The sequence below is a fragment of the Leiobunum rupestre genome, chromosome 1, assembly GCF_980474605.1.
Source record: "Leiobunum rupestre chromosome 1, qqLeiRupe1.1.hap1, whole genome shotgun sequence".
NCBI classification, from domain to species: Eukaryota; Metazoa; Arthropoda; class Arachnida; order Opiliones; family Sclerosomatidae; genus Leiobunum; species Leiobunum rupestre.
This window is the reverse complement of record NC_143384.1, coordinates 23,373,268-23,398,516: the sequence shown is the minus strand read 5'-3', so window position 1 is coordinate 23,398,516 and position 25,249 is coordinate 23,373,268. Positions and strand designations below refer to the sequence as shown.

At 36.4% G+C, this 25,249-nt stretch overlaps 1 protein-coding gene across 1 annotated transcript in view; it reads left to right on the top strand.

The window, feature by feature from the left end:
- The window catches only part of LOC149961880 (ubiquitin carboxyl-terminal hydrolase 31-like), a 47,472-nt gene that overhangs the window by 20,128 nt on the left and 2,095 nt on the right, over window positions 1–25,249 (top strand). Inside the window, exons 2-9 of the mRNA XM_090177111.1 lie at window positions 6,621–6,866; window positions 15,097–15,186; window positions 20,237–20,433; window positions 22,914–23,025; window positions 23,105–23,301; window positions 24,171–24,300; window positions 24,488–24,866; window positions 24,933–25,214. Of these exons, the coding sequence (XP_090033237.1) occupies window positions 6,621–6,866; window positions 15,097–15,186; window positions 20,237–20,433; window positions 22,914–23,025; window positions 23,105–23,301; window positions 24,171–24,300; window positions 24,488–24,866; window positions 24,933–25,214 (1,633 nt within the window). The remainder of the gene's footprint in view (window positions 1–6,620; window positions 6,867–15,096; window positions 15,187–20,236; window positions 20,434–22,913; window positions 23,026–23,104; window positions 23,302–24,170; window positions 24,301–24,487; window positions 24,867–24,932; window positions 25,215–25,249) is intronic.

Genomic DNA, 25,249 nt, shown 5'->3' with positions numbered 1-25,249 from the left:
AGAAATTAATTAATTTTAAATTGCGATTGAGAAATTAATTAATTTTAAATTGCGATTGAGAAATTAATTAATTTTAAATTGCGATTGAGAAATTAATTAATTTTAAATTGCGATTGAGAAATTAATTAATTTTAAATTGCGATTGAGAAATTAATTAATTTTAAATTGCGATTGAGAAATTAATTAATTTTAAATTGCGATTGAGAAATTAATTAATTTTAAATTGCGATTGAGAAATTAATTAATTTTAAATTGCGATTGAGAAATTTATTAATATTAAATGGCGATTGAGAAATTTATTAATTTTGAATTGCGATTGAGAAATGTATTAATTTTAAATTGCGATTGAGAAATTTATTAATTTTGAATTTCGATTGAGAAATTTATTAATTTTTAAATGGCGATTGAGAAATTTATTAATTTTAAATTGCGATTGAGAAATTTATTAATTTTAAATTCAGTTGAGCAATGCCCCCCTGAATATTTATTAATTTCTTTCTCAATTGCAATTTAATATTAATTAATTAAAATTGTGAATAAATATTTTATTAATAACGAAGTCAAACTACTTTAATTACACAGTAAAAACTTTTTAATATAATATTGAAAATTATAATACGCTATACAGAGCGCACGACTAGTTTCGCCGTCTAATACAGAGGCATCTTCAGGTCTGAAATAAATATTTTGATTGAAACGTCACCGTTCTCTCGATTTCACGAATGTAGATGTCGACTCTAAGCGCCGGACTATATTTAGCCCGTGGGCAACTCGTTCCCGGGGGTTTTCTGAGCGTGAATAATGCACGCGCCTCGCTTTCTCTTCCCGAAAAGAAAAGGATTGAACCTATTGACCCGGCCGTCTCCCGCTCGCCCGAAGAGCTAATCACTAAAGGCAGATTCGCCACGCGTTTAAAAGAAAAACTAGAAAATCTTTTTCCAAGGAAGATATAATTGAAGTTTATCGACCTTCTAAAGGTTCAATTTAGAAAAAAGATTCTAAAGGAAATTTGGTCTGAATGGCGTATGTTTCCGACCCCTTTTTGACACCTTATAAGCGTCTAATTTTCCACGGGTTAAGTGTCGCGCTACACCTGGCTAATATTGTAGTAATTGCTTGTAAAAGGTTTGCGTGTAGTCGTTCGATCTTTACATTACCGCAATTATTATATATTAACAAACTAGTGAGCTAGGTTTAAACATCCAAGCGAGGGGTCGGACATTTGCATGTTTTGTGTACGGGATTTTGGATATTTGAAAAATTGAGGATTTTTTAATGTGGATTTGTCATACAGTGTCTATGGGAGCGAAATTCTTAGATTTTGGATTTATTGTTTATTTTTCCAATTTTGTACGGGATTTGGTCAAATGCCCGACCCCTCGCATCCAAGTGTAGTAATTATAGTTTTAAGATGGGAAGGTTAGGGTAATTTCTATATTTTTGTCGATCAGAAGTGTAGTAATTAGGTTGAAGGTTCAAACTGTAGTGAATACGCTAAAGCATCGAAGCGTAGTAACTATGATCTTTAAGATCAGAAGCGTAGTAACTATGATCTTTAAGATCAGAAGCGTAGTAACTATGATCTTTAAGATCAGAAGCGTAGTAACTATGATCTTTAAGATCAGAAGCGTAGTAACTATGATCTTTAAGATCAGAAGCGTAGTAACTATGATCTTTAAGATCAGAAGCGTAGTAACTATGATCTTTAAGATCAGAAGCGTAGTAACTATGATCTTTGAGATCAGAAGCGTAGTAACTATGAGCTTTGAGATCAGAAGCGTAGTAACTATGAGCTTTGAGATCAGAAGCGTAGTAACTATGAGCTTTGAGATCAGAAGCGTAGTAACTATGAGCTTTGAGATCAGAAGCGTAGTAACTATGAGCTTTGAGATCAGAAGCGTAGTAACTATGAGCTTTGAGATCAGAAGCGTAGTAACTATGAGCTTTGAGATCAGAAGCGTAGTAACTATGAGCTTTGAGATCAGAAGCGTAGTAACTATGAGCTTTGAGATCAGAAGCGTAGTAACTATGAGCTTTGAGATCAGAAGCGTAGTAACTATGAGCTTTGAGATCAGAAGCGTAGTAACTATGAGCTTTGAGATCAGAAGCGTTGTAACTATGAGCTTTGAGATCAGAAGCGTTGTAACTATGAGCTTTGAGATCAGAAGCGTTGTAACTATGAGCTTTGAGATCAGAAGCGTTGTAACTATGAGCTTTGAGATCAGAAGCGTTGTAACTATGAGCTTTGAGATCAGAAGCGTTGTAACTATGAGCTTTGAGATCAGAAGCGTTGTAACTATGAGCTTTGAGATCGGAAGCGTTGTAACTATGAGCTTTGAGATCGGAAGCGTTGTAACTATGAGCTTTGAGATCGGAAGCGTTGTAACTATGAGCTTTGAGATCGGAAGCGTTGTAACTATGAGCTTTGAGATCGGAAGCGTTGTAACTATGAGCTTTGAGATCAGAAGCGTAGTAACTATGAGCTTTGAGATCAGAAGCGTAGTAACTATGAGCTTTAAGATCAGAAGCGTAGTAACTATGAGCTTTAAGATCAGAAGCGTAGTAACTATGAGCTTTAAGATCAGAAGCGTAGTAACTATGAGCTTTAAGATCAGAAGCGTAGTAACTATGAGCTTTAAGATCAGAAGTGTAGTAACTATGAGCTTTAAGATCAGAAGTGTAGTAACTATGAGCTTAAAGATCAGAAGTGTAGTAATTAGATTGAAGGATCAAACTGTAGTGAACACGATAAAGCATCAGAGTGTAGTCAATATAATCTTAAAGATCGGAAGTGTAGAAATTTGATTTAAGAATCAAGGTGTCGCTAACTAAATGTAAATAAATTTTCAGTTTAACTTGAATAGGGTTCGTATTTTTAAACTTAAATTAACTCGGCACTACTCTTTAAAGATCAAGATGTAGTAAATAGATTTCAGAATTAAGAATTTTGTGCTATTTTATGTTCCCAAATGTCAATTTACTCGGAAGTTCAAGATGCAGTAGTTTTAACATGGCCACTAGATTCGATACTACACTTTGGAAGATCCAGCTGTAGTACCAGTCTTAAACGTGGCCACTAGATTCGATACAACACTTTGGAAGATCCAGCTGTAGTACTAGTTTTAAACGTGGCCACTAGATTCGATACTACACTTTGGGAGATCAAGATGTAGTTAGTCTTAAAGGCCGACTACATAAATCTTCGGTTTATTCTTTCTTTCACTGGAAGTAGGCTGACTGCATGGCACACGTGTATTGCAGTAAGCCTACTTCCAGTGAAGACAGAGTAAACCGAAGATTTATGTAGTCGGCCTTTAAACGTGCCGACTATAATTCGGTACTACACTTTGGAAGATTAAGCTGTAGTACTTGTCTTAAACGTGTGGCGACTAGATTCGGTACAACACTATGGAAGATCAAGCTGTATTACTAGTTTTAAACCTAGCCACCAGATTCAATACTACATTTTGGAAGATCAAGCTGTAGTACCAGTCTTAAACGTGCCGACTATAATTCGATACTACACTTTAGAAGATTAAGTTGTAGTACTTGTCTTAAACGTGTGGCGACTGTATTTCGATACTACACTTTGGAAGATAAAGCTGCCAGATTCGATACTTAGTGTATATATTAAACACAATAACCAAATTTGACCATCCATAATGGGATTTATTTTGTGAATGTACGGAGAATTCGAATAACTTTAAACAAGCAAACCTTAAATTGAAGGCACGCAATTGCGGTAGCGGAATAGAAATTTAACTTCCTTTGAATACAATGCAACCAAAACGATCGTATCTGCTTACAATGATATTCTTTTTTTTTGTAACAATAACTTAATACGGCCATCCGTTTCGATTCTACATTAATATCCAAAACGCTTCGAAATAAAACATTTCCATAAAAAGAATATAATAACCTAAAGTAACGCAATTCTTTCCTATTTTTTGTCGATAGTAATTCAACTACTTCCGGTTTCCTGGCCGGAAATGCATTTTTTATGATTAACTAACGGAATATGCGTGCGCGGGAACTTATTTCCCATCAATATATAATAACAAGAATGCATTCGGGTTAGCGGATAATGTGTAGGCGTAACTATAACCTCTAATTTCATGATTCCCGCAATATATGCCCCGCCTACACGGAGAGAGAGCCTGATTTTGTACTGGAGTGTCTTGCCCCCTTACTGACAGGAAGTGGGAAAGATTACGCGATGAAAGGCTAAGGGGCGTGCAGCTCACACCGCAATGCATTCTTGTTATTAATAGCAAACATGCTGGGCCTTTATCATAGCGACGTTGTTTGTAAGGCCAAGGCTTATAGGGTACAACGTAGTCGCCCAGATGGCCCTTAAGCCTCGGCCATATAGAATAAGCTCGGGCGTCGTTATTTGACATGGTTCACGTAACGGGAATGTAATTACTCGAAAAGTAACTCCAGTAGCGTCACCTTCGACGGTAGGCAGGGCCAAAGTCGCTAGTGTGGGCCTTTGTTGCCATTTCTGCGGCGGACATAGGTGGCCGCCGGAGCGTACGAAACTCGAAAAAAGAAGTTAAATCTAATAAAAGGGGCTTTGAGGGCTCCCTGGATTTCCCAGTTGTTGTACTGTTGACCCGGACATTATTTGCCAAGGTTTATTTTATTTATTTTTTTGGGCATGGGTATTGTTGTTGTTGTTGTTGTTGTAAAGGAATGGTATATTGTAAAGAATACTGTGCTCTCCGGGTTTGGGTTTCGTAAGTACAGCCAACAGGGCTCTCAATAGCGTTAGGAAGTGTTTGCTATGCGGGAAGATATTGTCAATGGCGTTTTCTAAGAGGAAATTTGTCGGTCTCTGGCGAGACTTACAAACTTATTTCTGTTTTTCCCTCCGTTTTTTTTCCGATTCAATAGTGTCTTTTTCGGCACTGGGCTGTAGTTATAAAAATAGTAAATCTTTGTAGTGTAGTTACAACGAAATGTTAGTTATAATGAATTAAGAGCCCCGCAATGGTATCACATAAATGTCGTGGTTGGGAATTGGTTATTGACGTCTAGTATAATGAAATAGAGCCTCGCAATGGTATCACATAAATGTCGTGGGTGGGAATTGGTTATTGACGTCTAGTTATAATGAAATAGAGCCTCGCAATGGTATCACATAAATGTCGTGGTTGGGAATTGGTTATTGACGTCTAGTTATAATGAAATAGAGCCTCGCAATGGTATCACATAAATGTCGTGGTTGGGAATTGGTTATTGACGTCTAGTTATAATGAAATAGAGCCTCGCAATGGTATCACATAAATGTCGTGGTTGGGAATTGGTTATTGACGTCTAGTTATAATGAAATAGAGCCTCGCAATGGTATCACATAAATGTCGTGGTTGGGAATTGGTTATTGACGTCTAGTTATAATGAAATAGAGCCTCGCAATGGTATCACATAAATGTCGTGGTTGGGAATTGGTTATTGACGTCTAGTTATAATGAAATAGAGCCTCGCAATGGTATCACATAAATGTGGTGGTTGGGAATTGGTTATTGACATCTAGTTATAATGAAATAGAGCCTCGCAATGGTATCACATAAATGTAAAATGTGGTTGTTGGGAATTGGTTATTGACGTGTAACTAGTTATAAATAAATGATGTCACAAATTTGAGGTGTCTCGTTTTTGCCCATACAACCAATTATGGCCATAATAAACTATAAAACGACGTGCAAGCTACTCTTTATATGGTCCTTGAGTACGCTCGATAACGCTCATCAAAAACATCGGTTAGTAATCGATTGCCAACATTTTGTAACTGTACCAATTAGTCGCGTTTCCGATTTGACGTCATGATGGGCATCGGATGCTCATAAAAAACCATCTCGGAGAGAAGGTTTTTTTTGACGTCTTGACGTCAAACGCGCTGTGTTTACAATTTAGCTGGCGGAGGAGTTAAAATTATGCAACTGTAGTTTTAATCATCAATTCTACTGGTTTGGACAAAGGCATCTCATTTAATTGAAATGCCTCAGCTACTGCAATGGCCGTTTTCGCTTTTTTAATAAAAGACTGATCGTTGCAACAATAAAGAATATTGTCATCAACAATTTCGTCATTTACCAACTCATTAATTATTGAAAATAATATTTTTCACTTCCTCTGATTTTCGGGCCCTGTAACATTTATAGCCGCCATCTTCAAAAACAGCGCTGACTAGAAATAACACCGTTCAGTAACTTCCTACGACAAGCAATCATCAAGTTAAAACAGATTCCCCCCCCCCCCCTATATTTGCGTTATTAGAACGTACCCCTTGCAAAGCCCGGTTTTCAAAAGGGCAAAAACGTGCGTTAGGCCTAACGGAGATTTTTGGGGTCGACGCGAAAATCGTGAGTTAGGCCTAACCGAGACGCAAAAAAATTTCCGTTAGGCATAGCACACGTTTTTCGCGTAAAAAGAGATGGTCTGTTATTGAACGTCTATTACCTAAACCCAACTAATTATCGGTTTGTAGGAATATATTTCTAGTGTAGCTATTATTTTCTCTAAAATTTATTTTTCTACTCATTTGAATATTTAATTATTATATTATTACGCAAAGAGCGCAATGATTAAAATTCAATGTCTTTTTTTGTCTCGTTCAGAGTGGCCATGGCAGATTGGACGTGGATCTGGCCGCCGAGGTGCTGTCCAATTACCGTCGCTGCAACAACAGCTTCGTCCAAGACCTGTTCCAGGCGCAGTTCCGTTCTTCGCTGACCTGTCCCGGTTGCATGAAGAAGAGCAACACCTTCGACCCGTACCTGTGCATTTCTCTTCCCATCCCCAACTTGCAGACCAGGCCTTTTTTCGTCAACCTCATTCTGCCTTCGCAGACCGGATTCAAGGAGGTGAGAGATCACCGTAACCACCTACTTATAGCCACGATCACACTGTGTCTCCAAACTAGGTTTCATTATTAAGATATTTACCATTTTATTGGGGAAAACCCACATTCAAACCCTAGTTAAAGTTAAGTCTAGTGTGATTGTGGTAATAATTTCGAAATTAGGCTTCAACTATCTCAAACAAAGTAATCAATAACGAGAATAACTCAAACCAAATTAGGCTCTAAATAGCGACAAACGAAACCAAATTAGGCCCTAAATAGCGACAAACGAAACCAAATTAGGCCCTAAATAGCGACAAACGAAACCAAATTAGGCTCTAAATAGCGACAAACGAAACCAAATTAGGCTCTAAATAGCGACAAACGAAACCAAATTAGGCTCTAAATAGCAACAAACGAAACCAAATTGGGCTCTAAATAGCAACAAAGATAACTACATTAAGTTTTAACAGGGTTCATACAAACATGGAAATCAGTGAAAACCTGGAAATATCAGTGAAATTTATTTAAAGCAAAAAAGTCGAGAAATATCAGGGAAAATGACAATTTTCCAGAAAAATCCAAGAAATCAGGGAAAATAATTATGATAACTCCAAATTATTTGCAATTTGTTTAAGTATTACTGAAATTATTACTTAGTATTGAATTCATACGTTCAATCTTGACTATATTATATTAGAAAGTGTAAAAGTAATGCTTTTAACATTTTAGAGACCCCTATTGTTTTAAAAAGTACACCTGGAAAATATTAAAAAGTACACCTGGAAAACCTGGAAATATCAGGGAAAATGGTTTTTGAAATATTGTATGAACCCTGTTTAAATAGAAAACAATTAATTAAAATTAAGCTTGGAACTAGCAACTAATAAAAAATATATCTCTAAATAGCTTTTACAATTTATAACGTTCGATTTTCAGATTAGGTATTCCCACGAAAATTACCACTAAATCCTGTGTAAACATACAGTAGACATTAGCGCCCTCTTCCGATGGATATTTGAACTCCCCCCCCCTCCACCTGGCCACGCAATTGGCTGGAACGAAAACAGTTCTAAACTTACGGTTGAACGAGACAAAAAATTAACAGAAATAGTCAAAATTATACGAAATTTAGCTACAAGTTCCAACGATAAAAAAAATATGCCAAGGACGCAAATTAAAGGAAAAACTTAAGCTAATCCAAACCCTCAAATTAAAGAAAAAATAGGCTCGAGCCAGTGAAAAAAATAATCTTAACTCTTATTAGAGCCCTACGTCGGCGTACTGGTTTTCATTTGAATAATCGGCGCGCCGCCGCCGAAATATGTATTTTGCGGCGTGCCGCCGCCGAACTTTTCTCGGCGCGCTGCTATTATTTTTTATCGAAGTTGGCCAACAATGAATAGTACTCTTTATAACGAGCTGTTCCGTTTTACCAATGAGTTCATAGTTTTAACAATTTAAGTTTTTATTTGTAACGTATAGTAACTTCTTTAGAAGAATAAATGCACACCTTAGTTATTAGTCGTTATGTTAATTATTTTTATCGCTGATTAAGTTAACTTAACGCCGCCGCCGAAACAAAATTGTCAGCATGCCGCAGTCAAGCGCTTTAGAAATAGGTTACGCCGACGCTGGTAATTTTTCATCGGCGTCGGACTCTTAACTCCTATCCGCTAACAAGGAACTGCAAAGGCTTAGCAGACGGGGAAAAAACGTGGGAAAAATGTCCTTTGTCTTTGTTGGTTAGTCATGCGGAACTTTTTAGCGAAAAATGTTACGAAACTTTACGAAATAAGACAATAGCTTAATAAGTTATTAGCTGGAGAACAAGCCATGAAAATCACAGGATATTTTTATAAGACTTTTTGACAATATCTTTTATAATATTGTTTGGTTGCCTCGAATGATTTACGATTGCGAAGACCCGTTTTTTGATCCAGTTAATTGGGCGTTTAAATGATAAGTTTCTTTGAATTTAAGAGTTTTGACCAGTCGTTGAACCGCTTAAAAGGTTTTAGACAATGCCTTTTTAGGTTTTGCGTCTAGTCCCCAAAACCTAGGAGCAACAAACACAACACCCCACACAAGCTCCTAGCCAAATGACTGCGCTCATCATTTTTCTGACCGAATTATTTTACAAAGGGTAAAAAATTATAGTACAACAATAGAAATTATGGTACCAATATAAAATAGTATTAATTACTTTTAATTTAAAGTGTTTGTTGCAAAACACGCAGATAACTGTTCTCGTGTTTCGTTTTATTATGGGGAGTGGATATAGTCAGTATCGACTCTCGACCATAGAAATCAAATAACCAACTAGAACGATTTTGGAAATTTTGCCGCGCGCGCCGATTAGAAATTCCGATTTTTATGGTATCGACTATCGAGTGATCTGGCAACACTTGAACGTGGACTTAATATTTGGTCGCCTGAAAGCAAAAACTACGTAACTTTAACTATACTTTTAATAAGTATAAAGTTACGTGGTTTTTGCATTCATGCGACCAGGGGCGTAGGAACCAGGGGGGGGGGCAAGGGGGGCAATGTCCCTCCCTAGAATTTTACTGGGAGGGGCAACTAATGTTATTGCCCCCTCCAACTTTTTGGTCAGTCGAAATCTTCGCAAGGCTCAAATTATCATTTTAAAAGCGTATAAAGCTTATAGAACCTCAAATGTGTTTAAATTTCAGTCTTTTCCCGCCAATGTATATAGTATAAAAACGTACTAATGCAGACCCCTTTTGGTTTCACTTTGCCCCCTCCAACTTCTAGAACGTTCCTACGCCCCTGCATGCGACGATTTTATGTATGTAAATATAAAAATAGTACCATTTTAGTACAATAGGTTGGAAATATGATACATTTTGGTACTATATAGTACGCTCTCAAAATAATAGTATAATTTATAATATGATGCAAAATTATGGTATTTTTACCATAATTACAGTACGTATGACAACGCTGCATCATAGCAAAATTCTTTATTATCCCAAAGACTTCCTCATTGACTTTCTACGAATATTTCACCCACTAAGCCTAGGCTTGCATTTATATTTAACGTAAACGCTTTAAAACCTTTAGAATATTAGAAAAAAGACGTAAAGTACCTTATATAAATCATTAAAAAAAATACGAGGAAAGATTTGACTCGAGGAAGAAATTTTCACTTTTCATTTCCTCGTAAGCCGTAGTTCAGTCCGCCAGTGGCTTCTTAAACTGGTTATTTCGCGAGTGCAGCGTTACTCTAGGTCTATTTCTTCGAGCATATCATAATCGAGGCTCTGAATTATATGGTGCATAAACACAATAAAGGTTGATGTAGGTGAATTCTTTGTTGATTTCTTTCGGGGTTTATGTTTTAGAAAAGCTTTATTTTCTTTTCATTGTATTAGTAGGCCTAGGCACTCGAAACTAGGTTTATGTGACTTTTGGTTTTTTATACTATTAAATTTCATATTTATTGCGGATCACGTAATTTCACATTTAACCGGCGCTAGTTACGGTTAAAAATCAGTTGTAGCAGACGTATTTACTATTTACAATATACTCCATTCAATCATCCTTAAAATCGTCTGCTAAAGTTTTTTTGTAACGTAACTGGTGTAGAAACTGTAGATGTTTCTATAAAATAAAAAGAATAAAAAGTAAAAAAATTAAACATGTTGCTCTTACGTCACAAATCACGGCTTTTCATAGTATATTCTTCGCACGTGCGATTTGCACGCGCACAACAAAAGTTATATTAATCGCGATTGTAGCGCGCACTCGTAGGCTTGTGACGTCAGAAACATCTATTGAACAAAAATATAAATATAAAAATGTATCTCATACGTCACAAGGCAGAGCTTTATTAGTATAATCGTAGCACGCGCTATTTGCACGCGCACTAGAAAATCCTTAATTCCTCGTGACGTCATCACCTGGTGTCAAAATATGTAATTAGGTAATATGTTACTCTTAAAAAAAATCTATAGTGGATGTTAAATCTATAGTGGATGTTAAATTTAATTGTTCGAAAGATTCTAGCTTAAAATTTACGTCAACTTTAATTGCATTATCTACTTTCAACGGGAAGCATAAATTATAGACCAAATTATTCAATAAATAAAAACTCGGGTCTAATGCGTGTCCCATCCTAAATATTTATGATCTGTCACTGCTCAAAGTTCAAATAACTTTTATGTAAATTCAATACAACGTCATTGGTTCCACTACACACACACACACACACACCTGTGGCGCCATATTTCACGTTAACTTTTCAACGGATATTTACAATAGCCTTTAGTTTGATTACGGCAGCGTTTTTGAATAATTAATTTACGACCTTTCGGCTCGCGATGGGAGGTATTTTAATCTAAAGGGTCGTAAAAATGGCTGGCTTTAGGCCTAAAACCGTTTATTGGATTACCTGCTTCGAAAACACAGGAAGTAGACGTGGGTACAGGTATACACGTTTCATTTTCTGCTATTATCATTTAAAAACCGAGGGGAATGGAAGTTACGAAACTGGTTTTTGGGGTTTTAATAGCCTGTTTTTTTTGCCCCAATTTAATGATGTATTTATTCCATTTGTTTCTTTGTTCTGTAATTTCGATTTTGAATTATGGTTTGGAAATATAATTATTTGTAATTATCCCCGTAATTATACCTAAGGCCTTAAATATGGGATCTAATAGCGTAAAAAAACTAAACTAACGGTATTGAATTCTTTTAAACTACTAAAACGCCCTCAAAACGGCTCAAAATATTCACAGATTCTACTTTACGTCCTTAGCTATACCACTGTTAACTTTTTACATTAACTTCCGGCGAAACTGTACCTCGAAATTGGACGTAAACTGCTCGGAGGGAAAAGACGAAAAATGAAAAATCTTTTATCGTGATAGCGGGCGCGATAGAAACGCTATCGCCATCTATCTTCGGAAATAAGAACTATTCTCGAGACATTTCCTGTTAAATTTCGTTACTATTTCAAGGTCGATATATCGTTTTAAGACGCCGTTTGGAATAGTATATGGTATAATATAACAGGTTAGGACTATTTCTAGGCCCCTTCCTGGTAAAAGTTTCTAGAAGTAAAAAACACATTTGCATTGGGTGTTGGCTTAAGGTCATGCTATTCTGACAAATATTAAAATTCCCAGTATCTTGTTTTTTTAACGATTTAGTCAAAGATTGAATGCTTTTATTTTCTTGAATATTTTGAATAAAAATTACTGCACTTGTACATTCGAATAGCGAAAATTTATTTTCTACCGTTGCCTTGTTTTTCGACCTTGACTCCTCGAGAATGGCGAAATTTGGTACTTAAAAGCAAATTTAAGAGTTTATCGGTTTTATATGGGTTATGAAATGTTAAGTAGGCGTAGTTTTTCTATGGTGGGGCTAATGTGTTTTATTTTTGAAAATATTTCCTCAATACCGAGTAATTTCACTCTCACGTGAATTAATATGCGTTCTGAATGTTAATGTTGTTAGCTGCAATAAAATCGATTGGAAATAAGATTTTTTCGTGGTCAAATTTCCCATCGATAGTCCTAAGTTTCTTTTACCATTAAGACTAATTTTCAAAGGATCAGTTTTATCAGAAGTTTATAACAAATATCTTAGGAGACTATAAAAAGTGTTCATCTAGCAATTTGCAGATTAAATTGAGCGCGAATTTCCGCAGGGCCTCCAGTGGTCCTATAATTCCTATAAAATGTCCTTTACCATCCTATATTTTTAGCAAAATCCCCAAAAAGTCCTATAAAATCCCCTAATTTTGATATTTTGCCCATTTCAAATCCCGCCACTCAGTTAAATTGCTAGATTTAGCTATAGGATAAATTCCTATAGCAAAGTCATTCTAGTCTATACTTTTTTTATGGTTAACATTGTTAGCTACTAGTATATTTTCGTTTCTAGTTTTTAAGTGAAACTCAAAGATTTATTTAACTAAATATATATTTTGTTTTTAAATGCATATAGTAAATGAAATAGCATATATAGTCCTATAAAATCCTTTAACTTTGAACAAATAGTCCTATAAAATCCTTTAACTTTGAACAAATAGTCCTATAAAATCCTTTAACTTTGAACAAATAGTCCTATAAAATCCTTTAACTTTGAACAAATAGTCCTATAAAATCCTTTAACTTTGAACAAATAGTCCTATAAAATCCTTTAACTTTGAACAAATAGTCCTATAAAATCCTTTAACTTTGAACAAATAGTCCTATAAAATCCTATATTTTTAGAAATATAATCCTATTTTATCTATAATAAGGTTTGAGTGAGGGTCCTGGTAAATGTAATCGTCGAATATGTAGTAATTATAATAGTTTATGAAATTCTGAATTTCGCCCCACACTAACATTGTAAGTTTTCTTCCATAAAACCACTTGTTAATCGCAGGCTCTAGCTGATTTTTTCCATCTAAACGTTTTCTCGTTTAGACTTAACTAAAAGATATTTTTTCGTTTAAATTAAATTGGTTGATTTTTCATTTAAAGTTCACTTAACTGTCCATTTTAGTCTAAACTGAAAGGGTTGATTTCTATTTGGACTAAACGAAAATATATTTTCCAGTTTAGATTAAACTAAACACAATTTTTATCAGTTTAGACTAAACTAAACATTTTATTTATCGGTTTAGACTAAACTGAACACAATGTTTATCAGTTTAGACTAAACTAAACATTTTATTTATCGGTTTAGACTAAACTGAACATTATATTTATCGGTTTAGACTAAACTGAACATTATATTTATCGGTTTAGACTAAACTGAACATTATATTTATCGGTTTAGACTAAACTGAACATTATATTTATCGGTTTAGACTAAACTGAACATTATATTTATCGGTTTAGACTAAACTGAACATTATATTTATCGGTTTAGACTAAACTGAACATTATATTTATCGGTTGAGACTAAACTGAACATTATATTTATCGGTTGAGACTAAACTGAACATTATATTGATCGGTTGAGACTAAACTGAACATTATATTGATCGGTTGAGACTAAACTGAACTAAAAGGGTTGATTTCTATTTGGACTAAACGAAAATGTATTTTCCAGTTTAAACTTTCATTTAACTAAAAACTTTCCGATTTAGTATAAACTGTAAGGGTTGATTTAAATTTGGAGTAAACGCTAAGATAATTTCCAGATTAGGCTTAACTAAGCGATATTTTATACAGGTTTAGATTAAATTGATTTTCCTATTTGGACTACAATATTATCTTAAAGGTTAAACTTACATAAATGATTTTTTTCCGGCTTAAACATAACTAAACACGTTTTACCCTTTTATACGAAATTGAAAGTATTGATTTTTATTTGGACAGGGTGACCAGACTTCCTATATTTAATGCCTTCCTATAAATTCATTTATTTTCACCTATTTTCCTATAAATTCACGGTCTTTTGAAAATTAAATAACTATTTTTACGTGTCATAGAACATCTAGTGAAATCTTTTGAACGAAATCTTGAAATGTACGGCCTTTGTAAATCCGCTAAGTGATCCAATAATGCCAGAAAGCAGTGTACAAAAAAATATTAATATTCAAGCTGATTCGAGTCCAAGTATACCAATATGCAATAATTACCTTATTAAAAACAAGATTCACGAAAATACACACATAAAAAAAACATTGGATAAATACCCGCAGACATGAAAATTTCCACAAAATCAACGTTTTTGAAAAAATAATTACGTTTTTCCCACAGAGCCAAAACGAACCCCAAAAATTCCCATAATATGGCAACACTCAGCCTGAAACGTAAAGGTTTTTATTCTTTTACTTAACTTGTGTTTTCTCTTATACCAAAATTAAGGAAATGCCAGTTGCGTAATAAAGAGCATTCACCCCACGAGAAAAAAATGTACCCTGTCAACCACGTTTAAGTAATTTAAAACAACACCGCCACTAATTCAGCACAACAAAAGAAAGTAATATTCACTAATTACGGAAATCATCAAATTTTTCTCGCTTGTAAATAGAGATACATTTTCAACGCCCATAAAATCTTCATCCGACGAAACACAACAGACTCCACCCACCTAGCTTTCCTCTCGTAAAATTAATTCCCAAATTTAACACTTGGTCATACGTGAGCTAAGCCTTCCCTATCAACAATGCTCGAGGGAGATTAACCGTAACTTTTCTAACCTACATTCGCTTCCGACCAAAACCGAGCCACTCGTTTCTATAAGCCAGAAAACTAATTTGTTAATTCCCTTTTAATTAGATCAAATTGGGAATTGCCATGGATTCGCAGTGCTCCATGAAGGAGTTACGGGAAAAACTGGCGTTGGATTACAAAGTACCTGAACAACAGGTGAGTTGCGCTTCTACAATAATAGGGCGGCCACGGGTTAGGGAAAAAGTCGGAGAATTTAGAAAAGGGTCTCCGAGTCAAAGGGGGAATTTTTCAAAATTGGCACCGAGTCGAAGGGGGGAAATTTTTTCTAAATTGGCACCGAGTCGAAGGGGGGAAATTTTTTCTAAATTGGCGCCGAGTCGAAGGGGGGAAATTTTTTCTAAATTGGCGCCGAGTCGAAGGGGGGAAATTTTTTCTAAATTGGCGCCGAGTCGAAGGGGGGAAATTTTTTCTAAATTGGCACCGAGTCGAAGGGGGGAAATTTTTCAAAATTGGCACCGAGTCGAAGGGGGGAAATTTTTTCTAAATTGGCACCGAGTCGAAGGGGGAAATTTTTTCTAAATTGGCGCCGAGTCGAAGGGGGGAAATTTTTTCTAAATTGGCGCCGAGTCGAAGGGGGAAATTTTTTCTAAATTGGCACCGAGTCGAAGGGGGGAAATTTTTTCTAAATTGGCGCCGAGTCGAAGGGGGGAAATTTTTTCTAAATTGGCGCCGAGTCGAAGGGGGGAAAGTTTTTCTAAATTGGCGCCGAGTCGAAGGGGGAAATTTTTTCTAAATTGGCGCCGAGTCGAAGGGGGGAAATTTTTTCTAAATTGGCGCCGAGTCGAAGGGGGGAAATTTTTTCTAAATTGGCGCCGAGTCGAAGGGGGGAAATTTTTTCTAAATTGGCGCCGAGTCGAAGGGGGGAAATTTTTTCTAAATTGGCGCCGAGTCGAAGGGGGGAAATTTTTTCTAAATTGGCGCCGAGTCGAAGGGGGGAAATTTTTTCTAAATTGGCGCCGAGTCGAAGGGGGGAAATTTTTTCTAAATTGGCGCCGAGTCGAAGGGGGGAAATTTTTTCTAAATTGGCGCCGAGTCGAAGGGGGGAAATTTTTTCAAAATTGGCGCCGAGTCGAAGGGGGGAAATTTTTTCTAAATTGGCGCCGAGTCGAAGGGGGGAAATTTTTTTCTAAATTGGCGCCGAGTCGAAGGGGGGAAATTTTTTCTAAATTGGCGCCGAGTCGAAGGGGGGAAATTTTTTCTAAATTGGCGCCGAGTCGAAGGGGGGAAATTTTTTCTAAATTGGCGCCGAGTCGAAGGGGGGAAATTTTTTCTAAATTGGCGCCGAGTCGAAGGGGGGAAATTTTTTCTAAATTGGCGCCGAGTCGAAGGGGGGAAATTTTTTCTAAATTGGCGCCGAGTCGAAGGGGGGAAATTTTTTCTAAATTGGCGCCGAGTCGAAGGGGGGAAATTTTTTCTAAATTGGCGCCGAGTCGAAGGGGGGAAATTTTTTCTAAATTGGCGCCGAGTCGAAGGGGGGAAATTTTTTCTAAATTGGCGCCGAGTCGAAGGGGGGAAATTTTTTCTAAATTGGCGCCGAGTCGAAGGGGGGAAATTTTTTCTAAATTGGCGCCGAGTCGAAGGGGGGAAATTTTTTCTAAATTGGCGCCGAGTCGAAGGGGGGAAATTTTTTCTAAATTGGCGCCGAGTCGAAGGGGGGAAATTTTTTCTAAATTGGCGCCGAGTCGAAGGGGGGAAATTTTTTCTAAATTGGCGCCGAGTCGAAGGGGGGAAATTTTTTCTAAATTGGCGCCGAGTCGAAGGGGGGAAATTTTTTCTAAATTGGCGCCGAGTCGAAGGGGGGAAATTTTTTCTAAATTGGCGCCGAGTCGAAGGGGGGAAATTTTTTCTAAATTGGCGCCGAGTCGAAGGGGAAATTTTTTCTAAATTGGCGCCGAGTCGAAGGGGAAATTTTTTCTAAATTGGCGCCGAGTCGAAGGGGAAATTTTTTCTAAATTGGCGCCGAGTCGAAGGGGAAATTTTTTCTAAATTGGCGCCGAGTCGAAGGGGAAATTTTTTCTAAATTGGCGCCGAGTCGAAGGGGAAATTTTTTCTAAATTGGCACCGAGTCGAAGGGGAAATTTTTTCTAAATTGGCACCGAGTCGAAGGGGAAATTTTTTCTAAATTGGCACCGAGTCGAAGGGGAAATTTTTTCTAAATTGGCACCGAGTCGAAGGGGAAATTTTTTCTAAATTGGCACCGAGTCGAAGGGGAAATTTTTTCTAAATTGGCACCGAGTCGAAGGGGAAATTTTTCCAAATTGGCACCGAGTCGAAGGGGAAATTTTTCCAAATTGGCACCGAGTCGAAGGGGAAATTTTTCCAAATTGGCACCGAGTCGAAGGGGAAATTTTTCCAAATTGGCACCGAGTCGAAGGGGAAATTTTTCCAAATTGGCACCGAGTCGAAGGGGAAATTTTTCCAAATTGGCATCGAGTCGAAGGGGAAATTTTTCCAAATTGGCATCGAGTCGAAGGGGGAATTTTTCTAAATTGGCACCGAGTCGAAGGGGGGAATGTTTCTAAATTGGCACCGAGTCGAAGGGGGAATTTTTTCTAAATTGGCACCGAGTCGAAGGGGGAAATTTTTTCTAAATTGGCGCAGAGTCGAAAGGGGGGGGAAATTTTTTCTAAATTGGCGCAGAGTCGAAAGGGGGGGGGGAAATTTTTTCTAAATTGGCGCAGAGTCGAAAGGGGGGGGAATTTTTAAAAATTGGCGCCGAGTCGAAAGGGGGGGGAATTTTTAAAAATTGGCGCCGAGTCGAAAGGGGGGGGGGATTTTTCAAAATTGGCGCCGAGTCAAAGGGAGGGAATTTTTCAAAATTGGTGCCGAGTCAAAGGGAGGGAATTTTTCAAAATTGGTGCCGAGTCGAAGGGGGGCCAATTTTTCTAAATTGGCGCCGAGTCGGCCCAAGTACGTAATTTTTTTTGTCGGTAATATTATTAGGACATTTTTAAATGTTGTAATAACCTTAAGAGTAACTTTCATATTAAAATAAAAGTAAATTTGTTAACTTCTGATAAAAATAAAATATAGATTTAAAAATTGTCTACTTGTGGCCTTAAAAAGGTCAAGGAAAAGTGAAGGAATTTGAATCTCAAACCCATAATAAACACTCTTCTCTTTGAAGCGGGTACAAAAGCTCTAGACAGTCATTTCGTAGACTTCATTTTATTTATCAGCTGCATTTAATCGCAGTTCAACATCCTTTATGATAGGGTTGAACTTTTTTTATAGTTCTTTAAGCCTTTTAAGTATTTGGTTTATTGTTGCGAAGATATCTTAGTTGCATTTCTTTATCTGTTATTGTAAGTCTATATTATTTTTTACAATAAGTTTGACTTGAAGCATTTTAGCATATTTCACACGCTCCCGCTTTGATTGCAGTTAGTTTTCAGCCCTTCTGTAAAACTTGAGATACAGTGGAGTATTAAGTTTTTCAAGATAAAGATTATTAGTAAAATAAATTATAAAGAGTCACATTTCGTGAAAAAAAAATAATATAAATATATTTGATTTTACCATATAATTCTTACGAGAAAAATTATTTTTCACGTCACCGTGATGCCAGCAGGAGAATGGGAACAATGCGGGCTGGCACAGATCTTTTTTTTGGCACGCAATTGGCCATCTGTTGCCGTTATCACGCGTCAGAAAAGACCAAATGTTACCCCTTTTTTGTCAGCCATATCTACATATTATTATTATTATTTTATTTATTATTCCAGAATCAATTATTTTACTAAGAATCTTGAGCTGTAAAAGCCTACTTACAAGTTGAGATACAGTGGCGTATACAACTTTTTATGATACACTAGAATATATTAACAGTTAAAGCTTTTTAATTTATTATAATTGAAATTTGAAAAATATGATTTTGATAACATATCAAATTAAACTATGCAATAAACTATAGAAATTCAGATTGTGATTTAGTGATTTTTAATCATAGGTTTAAATAACGTATTATACTTCAATGTATTTTATGAAAATGTACGAAAGTAGGTAAATTCAGAACAAACTAAATTAAATTTAGTTTTTACTTAGTAATTAAAATTAATTAAAATTATTAATCAATTTGTCAAGAAAACTAGGCATAAACATTGAATTGGGAATAGTACCGCTAGAATTACCTAGGCGCGTTCGGGAGTCGTGGTTTCGCGAAACTAATTCTGAAATTTCGAGTCGGCGTCCTCAGCCGTCCACTCTATCATTACACGGTGGTGCCATCTATCACTTTCAAGGTGGAATATTGGAAAAAGTAATTTTCATAGGATACAGTTCCCGCCGCTAACAGCGGAGGGCGCCACCGACCAATGATAGAGTTCTCAATTTTGAAAAAATTGTTTCGCGGAACTCAGATTGAAACTGTCATTCTACCGGTACTATTCCCAATTCAATGGGCATAAAACGTTAAATTAAAAATATCAATAAATATGCGATTTTGAAAAAAAAAAAATAAAAATCGGCAACCCAGAAATTTACAAATAGTAATTTTGGTTATATACTATTTAATAGAATCCCATTCAACCGGAAACATGTTCAATTGCCAATTGAATCGTTCTAATAAATTGAATTTATTATTTATTTATTTATTATTATTATTATTAATAGAATCCCATTCAACCGAAAACATGTTCAATTGCCAATTGAATCGTTCTAATAAATATAATTTATTATTTATTTATTATTATTATTAATAGAATCCCATTCAACCGAAAACCTGTTCAATTGCCAATAGAATCGTTCTAATAAATTGAATTTATTATTTATTTATTATTATTAATCGAGTCCCATTCGACCGAAAACCTTTTTACGTCATATGTCTAGAATCTTTTTCCAGTCTAATGGCGGGTTTCGGTTAAATGGGAATTAAATGAAATTAAATGGCCGTTATTTAAACCCAATTAGTGTATTTTTTAACTGCGGATTTAGAGGTTTAGGGTTAGGTTAGGTTCCGACATCCTCTTTCATGCATAATTATTTTTAATTATAATACATTATTTATTAAAATGTACATCGTAATTTTATATCACAATGTATGTTGTAAGTAGATATAATATCTTGTAGCGAAATTAGACAAAATACGCGGTTTTCGGTCGAATCTTCTACAATCGTAATTTTCAATAACAGTTTTGGTATTTAGCGAATTATTAAACATATTGTGTTCTTTTGATCCATCTCGAAGTTTATACTGACTGAAGTAACGGACGAGGCGGGCTTCCAGCAGTCGTTCAGCGTCCTGGATCCGCTGTCCACGATCCAAGGAGGACAGGAGGTGACGGCCATACAAGTACCTTCTTACAAGACCACGACGGACAATGAAGCCGAGAAACTGGTCATCGTCTGGATCAACCAAGTCAAAACCAAATCACAGACCCAAGTGTGAGTTATTAAAAACACTTACTAAATGCCATCTAGGAATATGAAAACTCGGTACCCTGGAATAGAAAAGTGTATTCCCCCACTACGAGCTCCCCTCTCTCTCTACGGCAACGCAGCACGAGCCAGAATCGCGGACATACGAGTTTAGCGCCACCTTTTCTACATGTTTTTAAAAAATTCGTCTGCTAGTTTTCATTGTCTATTCCTACTAAAAACACAGGACTAGAAATACGCGAATAGAAAAACTAGCTGACGAAAAGCCGATTAAAAGTGTAAAGATTCTACGATAGATGGCGATACTTGTTATGTCCGTGAATTTTTTACTGCCCCGCCTAAAACGGGAGACGACCACTCCAGGTTTACTTGAATCCTCCTAGATTCCATACCGCCACCTCTGGTACAGGGTTGCCACGGGGAAATTGAAAATATGACAAAAAGTCGGGGAATTTAAAAATTGTCAAAAAAACCTGGACTTTTTAGGAATTTTTAAAGAAAACGCGGAGTTAATTTTTAAGGATTTTAAAGTCGGGGAATTAATTTTTAAGGATTTAAAAAAGTCAGAATTTAAGAATCTGAAAGTCAGGAAATTATCTTAAAAATTTTATGAAATCTAAAAAATCGTAGGTTTGTAAAGTTGCAATATTGTTTATTTAAAACGTAATCTATATAATAAAATTTAACTAACTTCTTATAAAAGTTAAAAGTTTATTAATTTTGGCTTTAAAGAGGTTAGGGAAATTTTGTGAATACTCCCTGGAGAAACTACGGGGTATTCAACCCAAAAATATTATGGCAACCCCAATATTCAAGGTTTTCGTAAATCGGTTATTTTGCCCTCCAAAGTGAAATTTATTGTTTTCGCGACCGCTCGTGAGACCTGGATTGACTAGTTAGTTGATAAGATAAGTTTCTGACGCATATTTGCCGGCTGATAAGGAATTGTTTTGAAATGAGGTGGTTACAGAGTTAACTCATACTGTCACGCCAATTGCAACTTATTTTTGTTCGGGATAAGCAATTTTTTGACACCCGGATCGGTAGGGGCTTAGTCATATCGTTACCCAATAATTTTGTGTAATTGGTATCTGGAGTCAAGTACTTCAATTGGGCGAAACAGATGCCGTTGAGAACATATATTTGGGTTATGACCAAGGCATATTGTCGAGGGGTCGGACATTTGCCTGTTTTGTGTACGGCATTTTGGATTTTTTGAAAATCCATGATTTTTATTGTGGATTTGTTATACAAAGTCTATAGGAGCAAAATTCTTGGATTTTGGATTTGTGGAATTTTTTCCAAATTTTGTACGGGATTTGGCCAAATGACCGACCCCTCGCATTTTGTTTATTTATCAAAACAATTGCCCCTTCAGAGACATAAAGCCATAAGTTCTTAAACTGCTGGATTTTCGACTGCTAGGCGGATGGTTTTCTATTATAAAACAGTCTGCTTATCACACGCAAATCCCGCAGCTTATGAACATTTCGGGCTGGCCGCTACGTGGCTCTTATGTAAACTCGAGTGGTTAGCGCACGGTTTATCAGTGTCTAACTAATTTTTTTAATTTTAAAATTATATTAGATTGAACAAAGTTTGTACATAACGAATCTATTGAATCTACAATATATTTTTAAATATTAGGATATTATTGCAAATAATTAAGAAGACTAAATAACTGTATCGTAAAATATTGTATTATACGTATATATTTACCAGTTTAGATGTTGTAAAACAACACAGTGATATTCCCCTTCCTGAAACTGATGAATGAGTTGCACCAGAAATTCGGTAGTGCTCCAACCTCTATTATAGAGAGACCCTGTCCGTAGTCATAGATGGATCATTCATTAGTTTCATAAGGTGGATACTTTTCGCCTGTTCTGGGATTTGGGAGTAGGGTAAGAAGAGTAACCCTATGACGTCATTTTACTCCGATTCTGTGGTGGCAAATAGTTAGAGGCAGGGTAGAAACGTTCCTATATTTACCTATAAATTACTCCTATAATTTCCTATAAAATGTCATTAAATCGAGGGTTTTCTGTGTTCACCCTAAATGGGTTTTTTATCCGTAGCATAAGTATTAAAAATTAATACATGTATGGGTAAAAGCAAAAGTGACATAAATACCAAAAGTGTGTTAAAAGAAGTGTTTTTGAAATGAATATTACTCACGAAGTAAATGTTGCTAGGGTAACTGTAAAGTAGATAGTGTCCCCTGGTGAGAGCTTAGAAAACTAAGAAATCTAGGAAGCGTTTGGATTTTTGGCAGTAGATACGCTACCGTCATATATCTACATTTTGTTACAAAACACGAAAGAGCTATCTAGAAAGTGTGAGTACATAAAATATTTACAATAAGAAAATATAGGAACTGGCACTTGTTTGGTAATTACCCCACTTTTGGTAAGAGTAATGTTTGGCGTACAGTAAAAGTTTAAAAAGAAACGTTACTCAACGTAAATAATTCTTTACTTGAACAGTTTCGGTCCACCTTTTGTGATGCAAATTCTTCGCGAAGCCACTTACGCTGCGATCCAGAAAAAGATTCTGGATCACATGAGCTGCATCCTCAAAAGCAACATTCCGAAAGAAGTAAATTTTCTACTAATTCCATAAGAAACCACAATACCATCAACTGTCCAAATTCTAAAACGACACTTTATCGATTCAGGATTTAGGGGTCCTGTTCAAACTTAGAGTGGTCAGCTCCTGCGGTTCGACCACCAGTTACCTTCCCCACGACGTGGACCATCCCTTGTACATGCCATGCGTCGACCAAGCCTTATGGCCCATACCGGAAGGAGACAAGCTTTGCGGACCAACTCATTTGAAGGTCGTCGTCGAGTGGGACGAAGATACCAAGATGACGTCAGTCATAGTTTTGATTAATTGTTCCCGATTCTTTGGAATAGATGCCTTCACTTAAGAGCAACAAACACACCCCACACAAGGAGAACGCAATCCGTCAAAAGTCGTGAATTTTCTTGTGTACAGTTTTCATTGGTTAGACGCTTTAGCGCCTGCTGCCGTCGGATGGGGAAAATTGAGAAATTAACTTCACCCTTTCCGTAAAACACTCGGCGTAAAGATTCGCCCAATGAAATTTGTACACAACACTGCGTTAGCTAGCTGCGTTCTCCTTGTGTTTGTTGCTCCTAGCTTTCACAAAGTGCTTACAGGGAAACAAATATTTAGAGCCAAGCCTTTAACGCTTAGTGCAGTGATGGGTAATTTTATTATAGAACTTTAATGTTTAGTGAACAAAAGTTTTGTTATTTTCATTTAAATAGTCATTGGACTTAACATAGTTTAGACAATTTAATTTTAATTAATTCGCCAGGCTGTAGTTCTATGGCCCACTCGATTGTTTGCACTCGATTATCCTTGCACAAACTATATACAACTTTTACAACACGGCCATAGTGGTTCGATTTTAATGTACACCAAATGGGGCCAATTTAACCGTTTTGGTGGGAAGGGATTCCCATTTAAAAACTTCAAACGCTATTTTAAGTGGAATCTTTTGTAAAATCTAAACTAAGTTCAAGTCAGGAAAAATTCAGTATAAAAATAAACGCCAAGATATTATTATTTTTCGGGTTAAAATAAAAGTTTAAGACTGCAGTCGCCATCTAGTAAGATTTCGGAGTTTTAAAAATCGCGTTATCCGTGTTATCTGTTCCTTTGACAAAATGCCATCAACTCTGTAAATAAACGTTTTTTTCAACTATTATTAGGTTAGTCCGTGATACAATTGATGATTTGAAGGACGAAGACGCTGAAGTCAAGGCGTTACGGAATGAACATCAGAAAACCATGCAAGCATCGCTGCACGAGTGTTTCGAACTATATTTCATGGAAGAGAAGGTAGGTTATAAAGTTACTTCTGCATATTAAAGTAAACAATTTATCTTATTTGCGCATGGGTAACCAAGTGGGGGTCCCTTTTTAATTGAATTTAAGTTATTACTTGGTTGAAAAAACGGTAAAAACGCAGTTTTTGATAGTTGCAAATTTGTGTAGTTTTCTACATTATAATTTGGGTATTTTCCAGTTGGGCATCGAAGATGCTTGGATGTGTCCAAATTGCAAACGAAGGCAGCAAGGAACCAAGAAACTGAGTCTGTGGACAACACCGGACATTTTTATTGTTCATTTGAAAAGATTTCGTCAGTCATCGAGCCAACGTACTAAGTTAACAACTGATGTGGTGTTCCCAATCAATGGACTCGACGTTTCGCCATATATCGCCTACCGGACACCAAATTTTGCGGATGCCACATCGATTTTGGCCAACAGTACCTTAACCGCTATGAGTAGTTGGTCTCCTTGGAGGCGTCATCGAGCCAACCATTTTGAAAGGTCAGAAGAGACTTACGACCTCTATGCAGTTTGCAACCATCATGGAAGTATGCAAGGGGGACATTACACTGGTACTTTGCCTTTTGTTTGATTATAAACTTTACCTGTTAGCTAACGTCATCTGTTTGTGCACTTAGCTTATTGCAAGAATCCGGTAGACAATAAGTGGTATTTGTTCGATGACATGAAAGTCCGCCAGGCACAGGAATCGGAGATTGTGACGCCAGAAGCGTACATCTTATTTTATCAACGCAGCGCCATCAGCAATGGATCATGTTCGTCATCTTCGACTTCTGGTTACAGTACTTCGTCCACCGCGTCATTAATGGTAAATTGCGAACATTGGGCCTATCGGATGCCACCGTTTCATCATTGGTCTGCCAAAGGAAGTCAGAGTCAAGATAATCTGTGCGATTTGGGTGAGTCTTATTTGATTTCTTAGTTTAAGGTGTTT